The sequence below is a fragment of the Lissotriton vulgaris genome, unplaced genomic scaffold (genome assembly GCF_964263255.1).
Source record: "Lissotriton vulgaris unplaced genomic scaffold, aLisVul1.2 SCAFFOLD_1430, whole genome shotgun sequence".
Classification (NCBI taxonomy): Eukaryota; Metazoa; Chordata; class Amphibia; order Caudata; family Salamandridae; genus Lissotriton; species Lissotriton vulgaris.
The window spans coordinates 513,352-526,528 of record NW_028251049.1 but is presented as its reverse complement, the minus strand read 5'-3'; the positions used below and the strand labels follow the sequence as shown (position 1 = coordinate 526,528).

The window sequence follows — 13,177 nt, the reverse complement described above, 5'->3', positions numbered from 1 at the left end:
AGGGCACCACACGAGTACGACCAGGCGTCGTCCGCATATGTGACTTCAGCAAGGTCGCATAAGCCCCACCCCGGCGCGCCTACGTCAGTTTTTTCGTTTTCCGCGTGCAACTTGGATCCGGTCTCTGCTCAGGTCTGTTTGGGGCCCCTTTTTTCTTTCTCATGGTCTAATTTTTTATGTGGAACAGTGTGCGAAAGCATTCGGTCTTTAAAACTTGCACGTCGTGTGGGCGTCTTAGGTCAGCGATGGACCCTCACCTCATTTGTATGTGGTGCTTAGGGGAGGATCAATCAATCAATCAATCAAGGCATTTGTATAGCGCGCTACTCACCCGGAGGGTCTCATGGCGCGTTGGGGGGGGGGGGGGACGACCGCTACTGCTCGAACAGCCAGGTCTTGAGTTGCTTCCTGAAGGAGAGGTGGTCTTGGGTCAAGCAGAGGTGGATGGGGAGGGAGTTCCACGTCTTAGCCGCCAGGTAGGAGAAGGATCTTCCTCCCGCTTTGGCTCTTCGGATGCGGGGAACGGCGGCGAGGGCGTGGCTGGTCGATCGTAGCTGGCGGGTTGGAGTGTAGAAGGTCAGGCGGTCGTAGAGGTATCTGGGGCCTTGGTTGTGTAGAGATTTGTGTGCGTGGGTGAGGAGTCGGAACGTGATTCTCTTGCTTACGGGGAGCCAGTGCAGGTCTGAGGTGTCCGGCGATGTGGCTGTGTCGGGGGATGTCCAGGATGAGTCGTGCTGAGGCGTTCTGAATGCGCTGGAGTCTCTTCTGAAGTTTGGCTGTGGTTCCGGCGTAGAGGGAGTTCCCGTAGTCCAGTCGGCTGGTGACGAGCGCCTGGGTGACCGTCTTCCTGGTTTCGGTGGGGATCCACCGGAGGATCTTCCGTAGCATGCGTAGGATGTTGAAGCAGGATGAGGAGACGGCGTTGAATTGTCTGGTCATCGAGAGGGAGGAGTCCAGGATGAACCCCAGGTTGCGTGCGTGGTCCGTTGGTTTGGGTGCGCTGCCCAGGGCAGGGGGCCACCAGGAGTTGTCCCAGGCGGAGGGAGTTGATCCAAGGATGAGGACTTCCGTCTTATCTGAGTTCAGTTTCAGGCGGCTGTTCATCATCCACTCGGCTACGTCTTTCATCCCTTCGTGTAGGTTGGTTCTGGCGGTTGCTGGGTCGTTGGTGAGGGAGAGGATCAGCTGGGTGTCGTCGGCGTAGGAGATGATGTTGAGGTGTGTTGGCGTGCGATGGCCACGAGGGGGCTCATGTAGATGTTGAACAGCGTGGGGCTGAGTGATGATCCTTGTGGTATGCCGCAGATGACTTCGGTGGCCTCTGATCTGAATGGGGGAGGCGGACTCTCTGGGTTCTTCCGGCGAGGAAGGAGATGATCCACTCCAGTGCCTTCTCCTGGATTCCGATGTTGCTGAGGCGCTGCACTAGGGTGCGGTGGCAGACCGTGTCGAACGCCGCGGAGAGGTCCAGGAGGATTAGTGCCGCTGTTTCCCCTTTGTCAAGCAGGGCTCGGATGTCGTCTGTGGCTGCGATGAGGGCGGTCTCGGTGCTGTGGTTGGCTCTGAAACCGGACTGCGAGTGGTCGAGGGATCCATTAGTCTCGAGGAAGGCGGCCAGCTGTCTGTTGACTGTCTTCTCGATGACTTTGGCAGGAAAAGGAAGGAGCGAGATGGGGCGGTAGTTTTTGAGGTCGGTGGGGTCCGCTGATGGTTTTTTCAGTAGGGCGCCGAGTTCGGCGTGTTTCCAGCTCTCTGGGAAGGTGGCGGTGTCGAAGGAGGTGTTGATGATGTCCCAGAGATGGGGTGCGATGATGCAGTCGGCCTTGTTGAAGATGTGGTGAGGGGCGGGGTCGGTTGGTGATCTGGCGTGGATGTAGTTCATTGTGCGGATGGTGTCTTCGGTGTTGATCGGGGTCCAGGCGCGAGGGTGGTGGTGGGGGCCGTTGATGTGGTCGTAGGACGCGTCGGCTGTGTGCTGAAACTGTTGTGTATATCTGCGATCTTGCTGTGGAAGAACAAGGCGAGCGAGTTGCAGAGGTCTTGCGATGGGGTGATGTTGTTGTTTCCGGCACTAGGGTTCGAGAGCTCTTTGACGATGTTGAAGAGTTCCTTGCTGTTGTGGGCGTTGTTGTCTAGACGTTCCTTGAATGCGGTTTTCTTGGTGATGTTGATCAGCTGGTGGTGTTTTCGCGTGGCGAGCTTGAGGGTGGTCAAGTTGTCTGGTGTCGGGTCTCTGCGCAAGGCTTTCTCGAGGGCTCGGCAGTTCCTCTTAGAGCTCTTGAGTTCGTCGGTGAACCAGGATTCTTTCTTGTTGCCGGGACTGGCGGGGGGGGTCTTCAGTGGTGCGAGGTCGTCTGCTCAGTTGCTGATCCACCTTGTGAGGTTGTTGGCGGCATGGTTGGGATTCGCTAAGCTGGCGGGAGGGTTCTGGCTCAGGGATGTGGCGAGCTGGTCGGCTGTGATCTTGTTCCAGCTTCTGCGGGGAACCTGTTGCGGGTGGTGGTGGAGCGTGGTCCTTATGAAGCTGAAGTGGACGCAGCTGTGGTCTGTCCAGTGGAGTCCGGTGGCGTGGCTGAAGGAGATGTCTTTGCTGGAGGAGAAGACGGGGTCAAGCGTGTGGCCGGCATAGTGGGTGGGGGGGGTCACCAGTTGCTTGAGTCCGAGGTTGGCGAGGTTGTCCAGCAAGGTGGTGGTGTTGCGGTCGTTGTTGTTCTCCAGGTGGACGTTGAGGTCCCGTAGGAGGATGTAGTCAGCGGAGGGGAGGGCGTCACGGTACACAGTCGCCACGGTGCCAGCACCTGCTGGTCCGGGCGGGGCCACAGAGTCGGTGGACCATCCTCGTCCCACTCTGGTTCTAGGCTGGATGGCGTCCCCACGTCCTACTCTGGTCCGGGCCTTTCTCGCACAGGTGTCGTGCCGCGGATTAGTCTTCGGGCGCTCCCTCTTCTCTGGAGGTTGGGTGCATTTTGGTGTCATCCTCCCCGGGGGCAGGCGGCCGCGTGGTGTCTTTTTCACCAGCATCATCGAAGGGCGATTCCCTGCCATTTTCGAGGCCGAAGTGTTCGTCGGAGGAGCGGCAGGTCCCCCATTCTTCGGGTCCTTCTGACTTCCAGGTCTGGCCTTTGCCCGTCATGCTTGGCTTCGGGGCAGGCCGCCTTAGTTTGCAGCTGTCGCCCACGGAGAAGCTGCTTTCTCCACCGCGGAGCCCTACGGAGGCATGTGCGGCTTTCGCTCACAGGGTATCAACGGCTGTGGGCATTCTGCGCATGGGTGACACAATTGCTCACTTCCCGGCGGAGCATCTCTTGGCGGTTCTCCACCAGGGCTCTGGTGGGAGGGAGATTTTGCTTCCCTTTGAGGGTTCGCTCCTTTTTTCCCTGACGGGAGCTTGGAGCTGTCCCGCCTAAGGGGATCTGGTGCCTCAACACCTTCTGCACCGGCACCTCTCGGCGCCGCGTGACCCGGCGTGTCTTTCCCTCCACTCCTCTGTCTCCAGTCCACTTTTACGGACTGCGTTTCCCTCCCTGCCGACACTTTTGACTTCCGTCCTGGGAGGCCCGCTGGTTGGACTCTTGGGGGTACAACATGTTCACCTCGACCAGCGCTGCCCTGCGGGCCCTTAACACCTTATGTGTGTTGGCTAGGGCTTTCTCTTGTATGTGGGACTCGGCTGAGTTTTTGAGGTCCGCAGCTTCCCAAGAGACGGTTCAGGTGGATTTACGGCATCATGCGTTGGATGACCAGGAGCTAGCGGCGTTTATTCTCCGCTCCGCTCTGCACATCTCTGAGGTGCTGGGCCGGGCCATGGCTTCCTCAGTCGCCCTCCGTCTTCATGCTTGGCTTCAGGACGGCGTGTTCACTGAAAATATTCTGGAGCGGCTGATTGATCTTCCGTTCGATGACAGCCTGTTATTCCATGCCCGGCTGACTCCGCCATCCAAAGGTTCCTGGCAGGGCTTCGTCCTACTCCTCCTCCACCTTACCCTCCTCTTCCTCTTCCTTCCCCTGCTGAGTTGAGCTGGTTCTGGGCCCTTTTTTGGGCCGGTTACCCTTGCTGTAAGGTGTGTTATATGGTCACTCGAGTCCCCCTTGCTGGGACTGTGGCTTTGTTGGCTGCTGGACGGCCCTTTGTTGACTGTGTGTTATCTGCTTGAGTTACCTGCACAGAATTTGCCCTGAGAATAGGCCTTCATTTTTCTCTTGAGCTGCTTGACGAGCCTTCCACTGGGTTTTTTCCCGTGACTCTTTCATTTTTTCGTCTGCTGCGGAAGTACTTTCCAAAGAGGGTACCATGACTTGCCTTACCCTTTGTGGGGCAGTGGTAGCTGTTATATAGCTTGAGCTCTGCTAGGGAGTTCTGGTCACCTCCGGGCTTCTGCTCTCCATGGCATTTATGTATGTTGCTGATGCCTCTTTAGGCTGTGTGCGCGGACCCCTCGTTGTTGTGTGTCCGGGCATTTCATCACCTTCTGCCTCCTGTCCTTGAGGCTGGGATGGTTCTGTTTCTCCCTTTGTTGGGCGTAGCCTGCCCGGTCTTCCTGGGGCCCCCGGCTGTTCTTCCTGTTTCCAGGAGCTTATTGCTGCGGGCGCCGCTCTGTCTGGTCGTTTGCCTTCCGTCTATGGTGTGCTTACCTTCTTTCTATTCTACGTTAAGGAATCTGCGGCTAGTAGTCTCGATCAGATGTACGAGTTAATTACCTTCGGTAACGATGTATCTGGTAGAGACGATTCTAGCTGAAGATTCCTTCCCGGCCCGCCCTTCCTTCCCGTTCTACGAGGACCCTTGGGTTGGTCTTTGGTACCCGTCTCCTGGTGGGGAGCTGTGCCTCCTGTGAGTGCCTTCTTTTGCTCTTGGCGGGTGGCTCAGTCTTGTTGCGGTTCATTCCTTCTCCTTGGTTCTTGGAGGATGGGATTACGGTGCTCCTGTGCCCCGCTGCTCTGGCTACTCCAAGTTTGGGGGGGTCTGTCTTCAATCTCTATCCTACCCTCCCTTCCCTTCCATTCCTCTTGCTGCTGGGGATCCTGGCCCCTCTGCTGACCTCTGAATAAGGGTCATCTGGCCATGTCTTGCCCTTGTTCCTTGGGGGGGTGGTTGCCCTCTATGTTGGGGTGGCTTGGAGGTTTGTTGTTCCTGTCTGCCTTGGGACTGGCTCCCCTTCCTTGTTTCTGGACGGGGTGGTAGGCCTGCTACATGTGTCGTGACTTTTTACGCATGTTCCTTGCCTCCGGGGCACGGGGGGGCTGTTTACGTACTGGCAGGGTTTCTGCTCGGGGCTCTGCTCTTTCTTCTGCCCCTGCCTTTGGACACTGCATTGTGGTACTGTTCATTATGGTGTCGCTTGTCTCCATTCCCCTTTTTCTACTCTTTCGCACACTGTTCCCATGCTCCCACAGTTTTTTGTCTGGTGGTTCCGCGTTGTGGTGCATAAAAGTTCTCCGAAGAAAACTGATGTGGGCGCACCGGGGTTGGGCTTATGTGACCTCGCTGACGTCACATACGCGGACGACGCATCGGCGGAGTCGTGTGGAGCCGCCCCGCCACTCAGTGATTTTGTGGCAAAAAGTTTCCGGATCCAGTCTCGCGCCTGGGGATGGTTCTACGACGAGATAAGTTCACAGACGAGATAAGAACAATCCTAGACCAACGAGGGACGGCAGTACTTATCCTGCTAGATCTGTCTGCGGCCTTTGACACAGTCGATCATAACATCTTGATCGACCGTGTCAATGCTATAGGTGTTCGGAATAAGGCCAAGGATCTTCTTACCTCCTTTCTCTCCAACCGCACACAAATGGTACAATTGGGAAACTTCAGTTCTGCCCGGTTGACACTTCCTTGTGGCATCCCCCAAGGCTCATCCCTAAGTCCAACGCTATTTAATGTCTACGTGACAGATCTAGCTAGGGTCATCAAGGACTTTGGGATGAGCCTAACATCCTACGCAGATGATACCCAATTGATACTAGCCATAAAAAATAACGGAGATAAAATTGCGGCTAATTTTCAACAAGGAATGAAGCCCATCAGCAACTGGATGACGACCAATTGTCTTAAGCTAAACTCTAATAAGACGGAGGTAATGATCTTTGGAAATGTGTCCCCCATTTGGCCAGGAGCATGGTGGCCCAATGAATTAGGCTCCCCGCCTATACCTTCTTCTAAAGTTAAAAACCTGGGGGTACTACTAGATGACAAATTAACATTTGCTGCTCATGCAAATTCTATAGTTTCAACTGCCTTCTATAAACTTAAATCTATCAAAAAGATTCTTCCTTTTCTCCCTCCCGACTCAGGTAAGACATTAGTCACAGCTTTTGTTATGTCAACCCTGAACTACTGTAATGGACTAGTAGAGAGGTGTGGCTCACTGGTTAGAGGCGGCAGACCCGGAGGCTGAGAACGGCCCGGGACCAGGGTTCGATTCCCGACGCGGCAGGGTCGAGGACCAGGGTCAGCGGACTGATAATTCTCGCCTCGGTGCCCACTTTGGGCAGTGATCACACTCGGTAACTCTGGGCATTAAGCTTGCCTCATCTCTACAACGGCCCCCCACAGACGCCGGGGATGCCTGGCTTCACCTTGGAGATACCCAGCATGGGACCATCTCACAGGGAAAGCCAGGACGGGTTCCCCAGCGGTCATTCGCGCCAGGATACTCCGGTAGTAATTGAGCGCGCTACAAAACACCTTACATTTACATTTACATTTACTTTTCATTAATACTCAACAGAAAGTCATTCGCAAACTACAGTCTGTGCAAAACGCAGCTGCTAGAATGCTCTCTGGGACCCCAAAATTTAAATCTATCTCCCAAGTGATTAAAAATTACCACTGGTTGGCAGTAAACAATCGAATCAAATTTAAGGCACTTTGTATAGCCTATAAAGCCTCCTGTAAACTAGGGCCTCGCTTCCTCATCAACTCCTTGGCATTCTATGCCCCTAACAGAACCTTACGCTCCATGAATGCCCTGTTGATGACTGTCCCCCGAACTAAAACAGCTTCATGGGGTGATCGCCGTTTCATTGTTGCCACATCCAAACTATGGAACTCACTTGATGTGGACATCAGATCCTGCCCGACTCTTACCCTCTTTAGAAGGAAAATAAAGACCTGGCTTTTTAACCAGTAAATTTTGTTATCTTCCCGTTTTGAGCTGTCATTATCTAGCGCCGAGACGCCTTCGGGCATTTGCCTGCGCTTAACAAATCTCATTAATAAATAAATAAATACGTTAAGGAATCTGTGGCTAGAATCGTCTCCTCCAGATTCATCTTTACCTTGGGTAAGTAACTCGTACATTAGTATACTATTGAAGTTTCTCTTTTTTATTTTAGTAATTGTGGTTTAAGAATCCTGTCTTAATGTTTAATAAGCAGAGGGTGGTTCGTGTCGCCCTATGCGGTAGCACTCATAAAGTTTAAGACATTTTCTTTTGTTCTTGTGTTATTTAGATTCACTGCCTGACAGCCCCTGAAGTCAGCTCCGCGTGGAATAGCGCCAGAGAGCTTGAGAACCAGTACTCGCAGGAAATGTAAGCATGCCAGTCATTTTGTCAAGTTACAGTTTTTTTCTGTTGCAAGTCATTTTCTGGTTTTCGGTCCGATAACCTCCAAGCGGGCTGTCAGTTTCACAAAAAGACCTATCAAGCGATTGATGTACTCTGCGGAACATTTTTTGAAAACTGATTGATTCGACAATAGACATCTTGTTCAATTAAAGTTCATTTCCTAGATCGGCACGCACCCCTCCAAATTGCCCAGTTGACAAACTCTGCTTTCTTCTGTTGCAAAAAGTAGAAATGCCGTGGCTGTGCTTTTTTTTTTTTTATCGAATTCCTTAGTTACAAACTTTATACATTCAAGATTTAAGTTTGTTTTCTAAACTGGTTTCTAAGAATTCAGCAAAACAAGTTGTATACAATATACATTAGTTTATCATCCGCGTTAAACATTTCGCATGAGGTTAAAATGTAAAGAATTAGTAAAACAATATTTTAAAAATGAATATACCTTCTGGCGGGCCGAAGCGGCGTTGAGGGCATAATGAAGATGGAGCCCCTCATCAATAATAGAGAATCTTTGCATTTGCTACATCCACTTTAATACATTTTGAGTCCTTTAAATTCCGGAAAAAGAACAACACATGCTTTGTATCTTGTGCAGCTTTTTTTTGCTATACAAACACAAGTTTTCCTGCCTGAATCGCCCCCCAGGTTCCAGTATTAATTTGAAACGCAAACCCACCAGAACGCATGTTCTGCTAAACATTTTGCATAGGTTTGCTTACGTTGCAGTACACCAGTGTTGCAAGCTAGTTCATGACTCCATATTTATGTACAATCTGCCATATACATTGAGTACCTAAGCTGAGACACCAGTTTAGAAACTATTCTTTGGAACAGGCGCGCAACAACCATTGGGCAGAAAGGGCTAATTATGTGGCATAATGCCTCACATTTTGTGGTAGCATTACTATATTAATTTGTAGTTTTTACACTTGTCAATACTGTCTAAGCATTGGTTGCATCTCATTAATACCGGTTTTAAACCCAAATACAGAACTAAACAACAGAAAGGTGACCAGTCATCATTTGCAAAGATACGTCCACGGTGTGGCAACACGTTGCTGTGTTTTTAGTACCTTTTGAACCATTTAAGCTAAAAGATTTTTTTTTTCTGTTAAAATCTGCAGATTTTGAGGCAGATTATAGTTTGTGACAAATGCAGCAAATATACAACTGTGCGAAAAACACCACCGGCTTACAGTTGCATAACTCCAGTGGCCCTGGATATATACTTATATCAACTGCTTGGACCTTGTATTTCAAACAAGAATAACTATTAGCTTTTGTTGAGTTCCAAGGTTTTTTTTTAACCAGCCGTTACTTAAAATATCTGCTATTTACGTGGCCAGGTGGCAATCCTATGGGAAGTTACAGCATGGAGGGAAAAATGGATGAAAGTGGGGCAGTGCCACTGAGCGAAAGTAACTAACAGGCTATATGAGTAAGGGAGAGAGCAGGGGGTAAGGTGAGTGTACGAGGGAAATACTCAGTGAGAAAAAGTAATTCTCAGAAAGAAAGAGGAAGCGAAGACATGCGTGGAAGATTACAGAACATGCAAGAGAAGGCAAGAGACAGGTGAGAGGTAAGAGACAGGGGAGAGAGACAGGGGGGAGCTGACAGTTGAAGATTAGGGCATGGAAGCAAGTGGTGAACTGCAACTGCTGATATATTGAATCTGTATTGCTCAATATAAAGCATACTCGTGCAGCTCTGACACTCTAGTGCATGATGGAGGGTTAATCTATGAGAAGAAACTGGCAGTTTTAGTATCAGAAGCCGAAGCAAACCTGAAAACGAGATGTGAGTGCTCAAAAAGCACGTTGAGAACATGCAAGACAGAATCTCATTCCTTGAATACTGGGCCGAAGATGCAGTAGGAAAAGTTATGACGAGCAACATTCAGATATGGGGCCTCACTGAACGAACTAAGAGCTTTAGCAGTGTTTGTTTTTTGGAAGGTTTACTTAGTTCAACACTTGCATCCTATTTCCAGACACAATTCTTCTCAGTTCAACAGGCACAGTACCATGTTATGACTACTGCCATCCAAAGGGCTAGCCAGGTCCATAATCTTTGAACGTTTATACTACAGCCAAAGCGACATAATCCTGCAGTTTGCTAGAAGAGATGACCCCAGCACTGCCAAAAAGTGAGCAGGCAGGACAATTTTCTTCAAGTTCTGCTCCTTGAAAAGGCCATGCAATGCGATGTGTGACACTGTCGGCATGATGCACAGCATTTTTCACAGGGTGTGGGGTTAACTGACTGTAATCATAGTCATGCTATGAAACAGACCATGCCCATGCTGGGACAAAAGCCTTGCTACCAGTTGACAGGCTGTGGAAGGCTACCATGCCAAGGAAGGAGTTTTGAACCTCCTATATAAAGGCCTTTATTTTTAAAGATTGTGCAGCATTATGGTACATTAAACAATATACAAGAGTGGTTTCTAAACAGTTTGCTTCATGAACAATTATTTCATTTTTCCATAAAATATAATGTAGGCTATCTATAATGGCTAAACTGTGTGCCACTGGGCAATTGCTTTCCTGCACTGCGACTCCTTTTCCATAAACTATAATGATCATGGAAAAGGAGTCACAGTGAAGGAAAGCAATTGCCCAGGGGCACACAGTTTAGCCATTATAGATAGCCTGGTTCTTTGGGTTAGGGCACCACAAACGCTCCATACTGGCTTAGATGGCCCGTACACAATTGATGATGCACAATTACTGATTTTTCCAGATTACACTCCAGTGGTGCAACAATAGAGGAGACCATATGTTAACAAACAACCCCCTGAATTACACCTGAAGTACATGTTTTCATTCCAAGCTGACCAGAAAGTCTTTTACAATGTGAAATCTCACATCTTCACTGATACATCAGCAGTATGGAAATGGCCGGAAGCTCTGGCAAACTCTGGGAGCCCTATTTAATGGTCATCCCAGAACAGATTTAAATCCGGACCGCAACAAAGGATAAAAACACAAAAAGTTGACAGAAGCAGAACAGTGTAGTCACATGAATCGTTGGGCTTAATTTGTGACCAGTGGCTTAGAAGACAGCACATTGGTTATTAGTGGCAACACAGATGACCTGGAAACTTTCCCGAATATGGGACTCGTGGCTGAAGCTCCATACATATGCAAAATAGTAACGCCCTTTGGCTGCCTTAAATTAACCTGGGCTGAGGTATATCGCTTGTTAGCGTTACACGTGGAAACTTTAGGTGGCAGCGCTGTGGGATGCAGCTTTTTGGGGGTTTGTGAGGGATGCCAATGTGGACTATTGTAGGGAACGTGGAGGAACATTACGGAGCATACTGACTGAATTACAAGTGTTAAAGCTAATGATTCGGGTGGTGTGTATCAGGATAGTAATTGGGGTTCGAGTGCTGCTAGAGAGGGAAGTATTCAGGAGAGAGACTGCCATGCTTACTGGGATCTGGGGTTGACATTAAGAGCAATGATAGATTACTAGCATGTAGGGAAAGGTACAAGATGATCAAACCTAAATTGAACCCGGTTTGCTTTCAAGGAATTCACAGCCAAGCAACTCAGAGGGCGTGATCGATCAAGCAGGTTGTTAGCAAGCTTCCTGACCTCAAATGTGCTCCAAATTCCAGGGGTGATGCTGTGAGGAGATAACCCGGAGTTTATACTATGCACAGACCAACATCAAGTACATTTTTGTTAATTACTACACCTCCTGGGATGCGCTACCATATGAGATATAGGGCACATTTACTGAAGTTCTAAGGATATCCGGCTCTTCCCATTTCATCAGAAGATCAAAGATTTTCTCTGGAGGCACCCCTAACTGAAACTACTCAAGCTATAGAAGTGATAACTAAGGGTTAGAATGGAGGGTGAGATGGCCATCCAAACAAATTTTACTCACCGTACAAAAGACTGCTGGCTCTTCCGCTCTTGGATGTCTATAACCAGGCTCAAACATTTCTCAAGTTTCTGCTAATGACCGAGATTCTAGAAGGGATTCTGCAATCTAGCTGTGATAGTTTTGATAGGACTTTGAAGTGACCCCTCTCTATGATGAATATACTCTCTAAAATCCTGGGGAAGGTGCTAGCAAACAGATTGTTGTCCTTGCTGTCTGTCTAAGCTCATGATCAAAATGGCTTCATTTTGGGCAGTTAAACTGCCTTGAACTCTAAGAGAGTGGTTTACTCGATGGCAGCCCTCCTAGATGTTTTACACTTGCCAGCAGTGACATTTATTTATTTATGCAATTAGTATAGCGTACAAATACCCGGAGGTGTCTCAGACATCATTGCCCTGTTCAAATGAATACAATTACATTTTCTTCATCAAAACTAGCTCATCCCAAGAAGCTCAGAAAGATAGGGATATTAAAGATTAATCTTTCAGACGTGAGGGTCTAAATACAGATGATCATAATCTGTCTTTAGGAGTGCTCAAATCTATTAGACTACTGGAAACATATGACTCAAATAATAGCAAAAGCAGTGGGTGGAAGAATAGGCTGTACTCTGAGGGTGAGCATGATGTTCTGGCTGCCTAGAGCCAAAAGAAAGAAGAATGATCAAGTGTGCAGAATTGACCACAGTGGTAGCAACATGTTGGGTAGCTATGTCATGAAGAGCAACAATAGCACTCAATAAAAAAAACAGTTTGAGGGAGACCAAGAAATGGGTGGAGGCAGAATGTACAACAATGAGAAACTCAGTTTTACACATACATGGAAAAGATAGGAGGACGCAAAAATATTGGAAAGGCTTTCTAATTATAGGCCAACCTGAATGACAAGCCCACCCAACTGCATAACACACTATACTGGTGTGTGGTTAACAATTAGATATAAACTGTATAATAGGCAGAAGATAATCAGGGAAGGACAAACACTTCTCACCGGAACAGCAGACACAACGTTGGATTTAATAGACTTGCCACCAGTGAGAGACCCAGTTTACTCGGGGTCCAAATCAGTATCCTATGGTATTACATAGTTGTGATCACCCAATAAAACATGTTAAAGATTACCCCCAAACACAGTTTGTTTGTATTGTTTGCTGAGGTATACATTTATTGTCTGCACTTATGAAAGGAAAGGCGATTTCACACACAGAATACATTTTAAAATAACAATGTATGTGCTTTAAGATGATATTCATATGCACTGTAATAACATGATTGTTTTAAAACTTAATAAAAATGTTTAATAAAATAGCAACTATTTGGAGCAGTGTAGCATTGAAGGTACTGCCCTGGAGTGGCTTACCTATTTTCTATTTGGGAGGCCATAAACAGTCCACATCCCCCTATTTTAGTCATGTTCTAGACCTCTCACTTGCAGAATCCCACAGGGCTTTTCTCTAAGACCTACATTGTTTACTCTTTTTCTTATTCTTTAGGGAACCTTCTCTGAATAGACATGGTCTTCACTTCGGTGGTGGTGGAGCTGGACCCATCACCCACGTGGGGCTCTCTCAGCAAAACATCCTGCATTCATTTTCAACTACTTTATCTCACTCTTTCAACAGATCAGGCACATTTTCTACCTGCATTAAAAACATCCTCATGTTCTCCATAATCATCACTTTTCTCAATCATAGTACTGCTGTAAAT

General features: G+C 48.5%; 1 protein-coding gene across 1 annotated transcript in view; it reads left to right on the top strand.

Moving 5' to 3' along the window:
* The window catches only part of LOC147663060 (protein KTI12 homolog), a gene marked incomplete at its 5' end in the record, with an annotated part of 153,811 nt that overhangs the window by 27,469 nt on the left and 113,165 nt on the right, over positions 1–13,177 (top strand). The window contains one exon of the mRNA XM_086950710.1: positions 7,456–7,535. Within this exon, the coding sequence (XP_086806836.1) occupies positions 7,456–7,535 (80 nt within the window). The remainder of the gene's footprint in view (positions 1–7,455; positions 7,536–13,177) is intronic.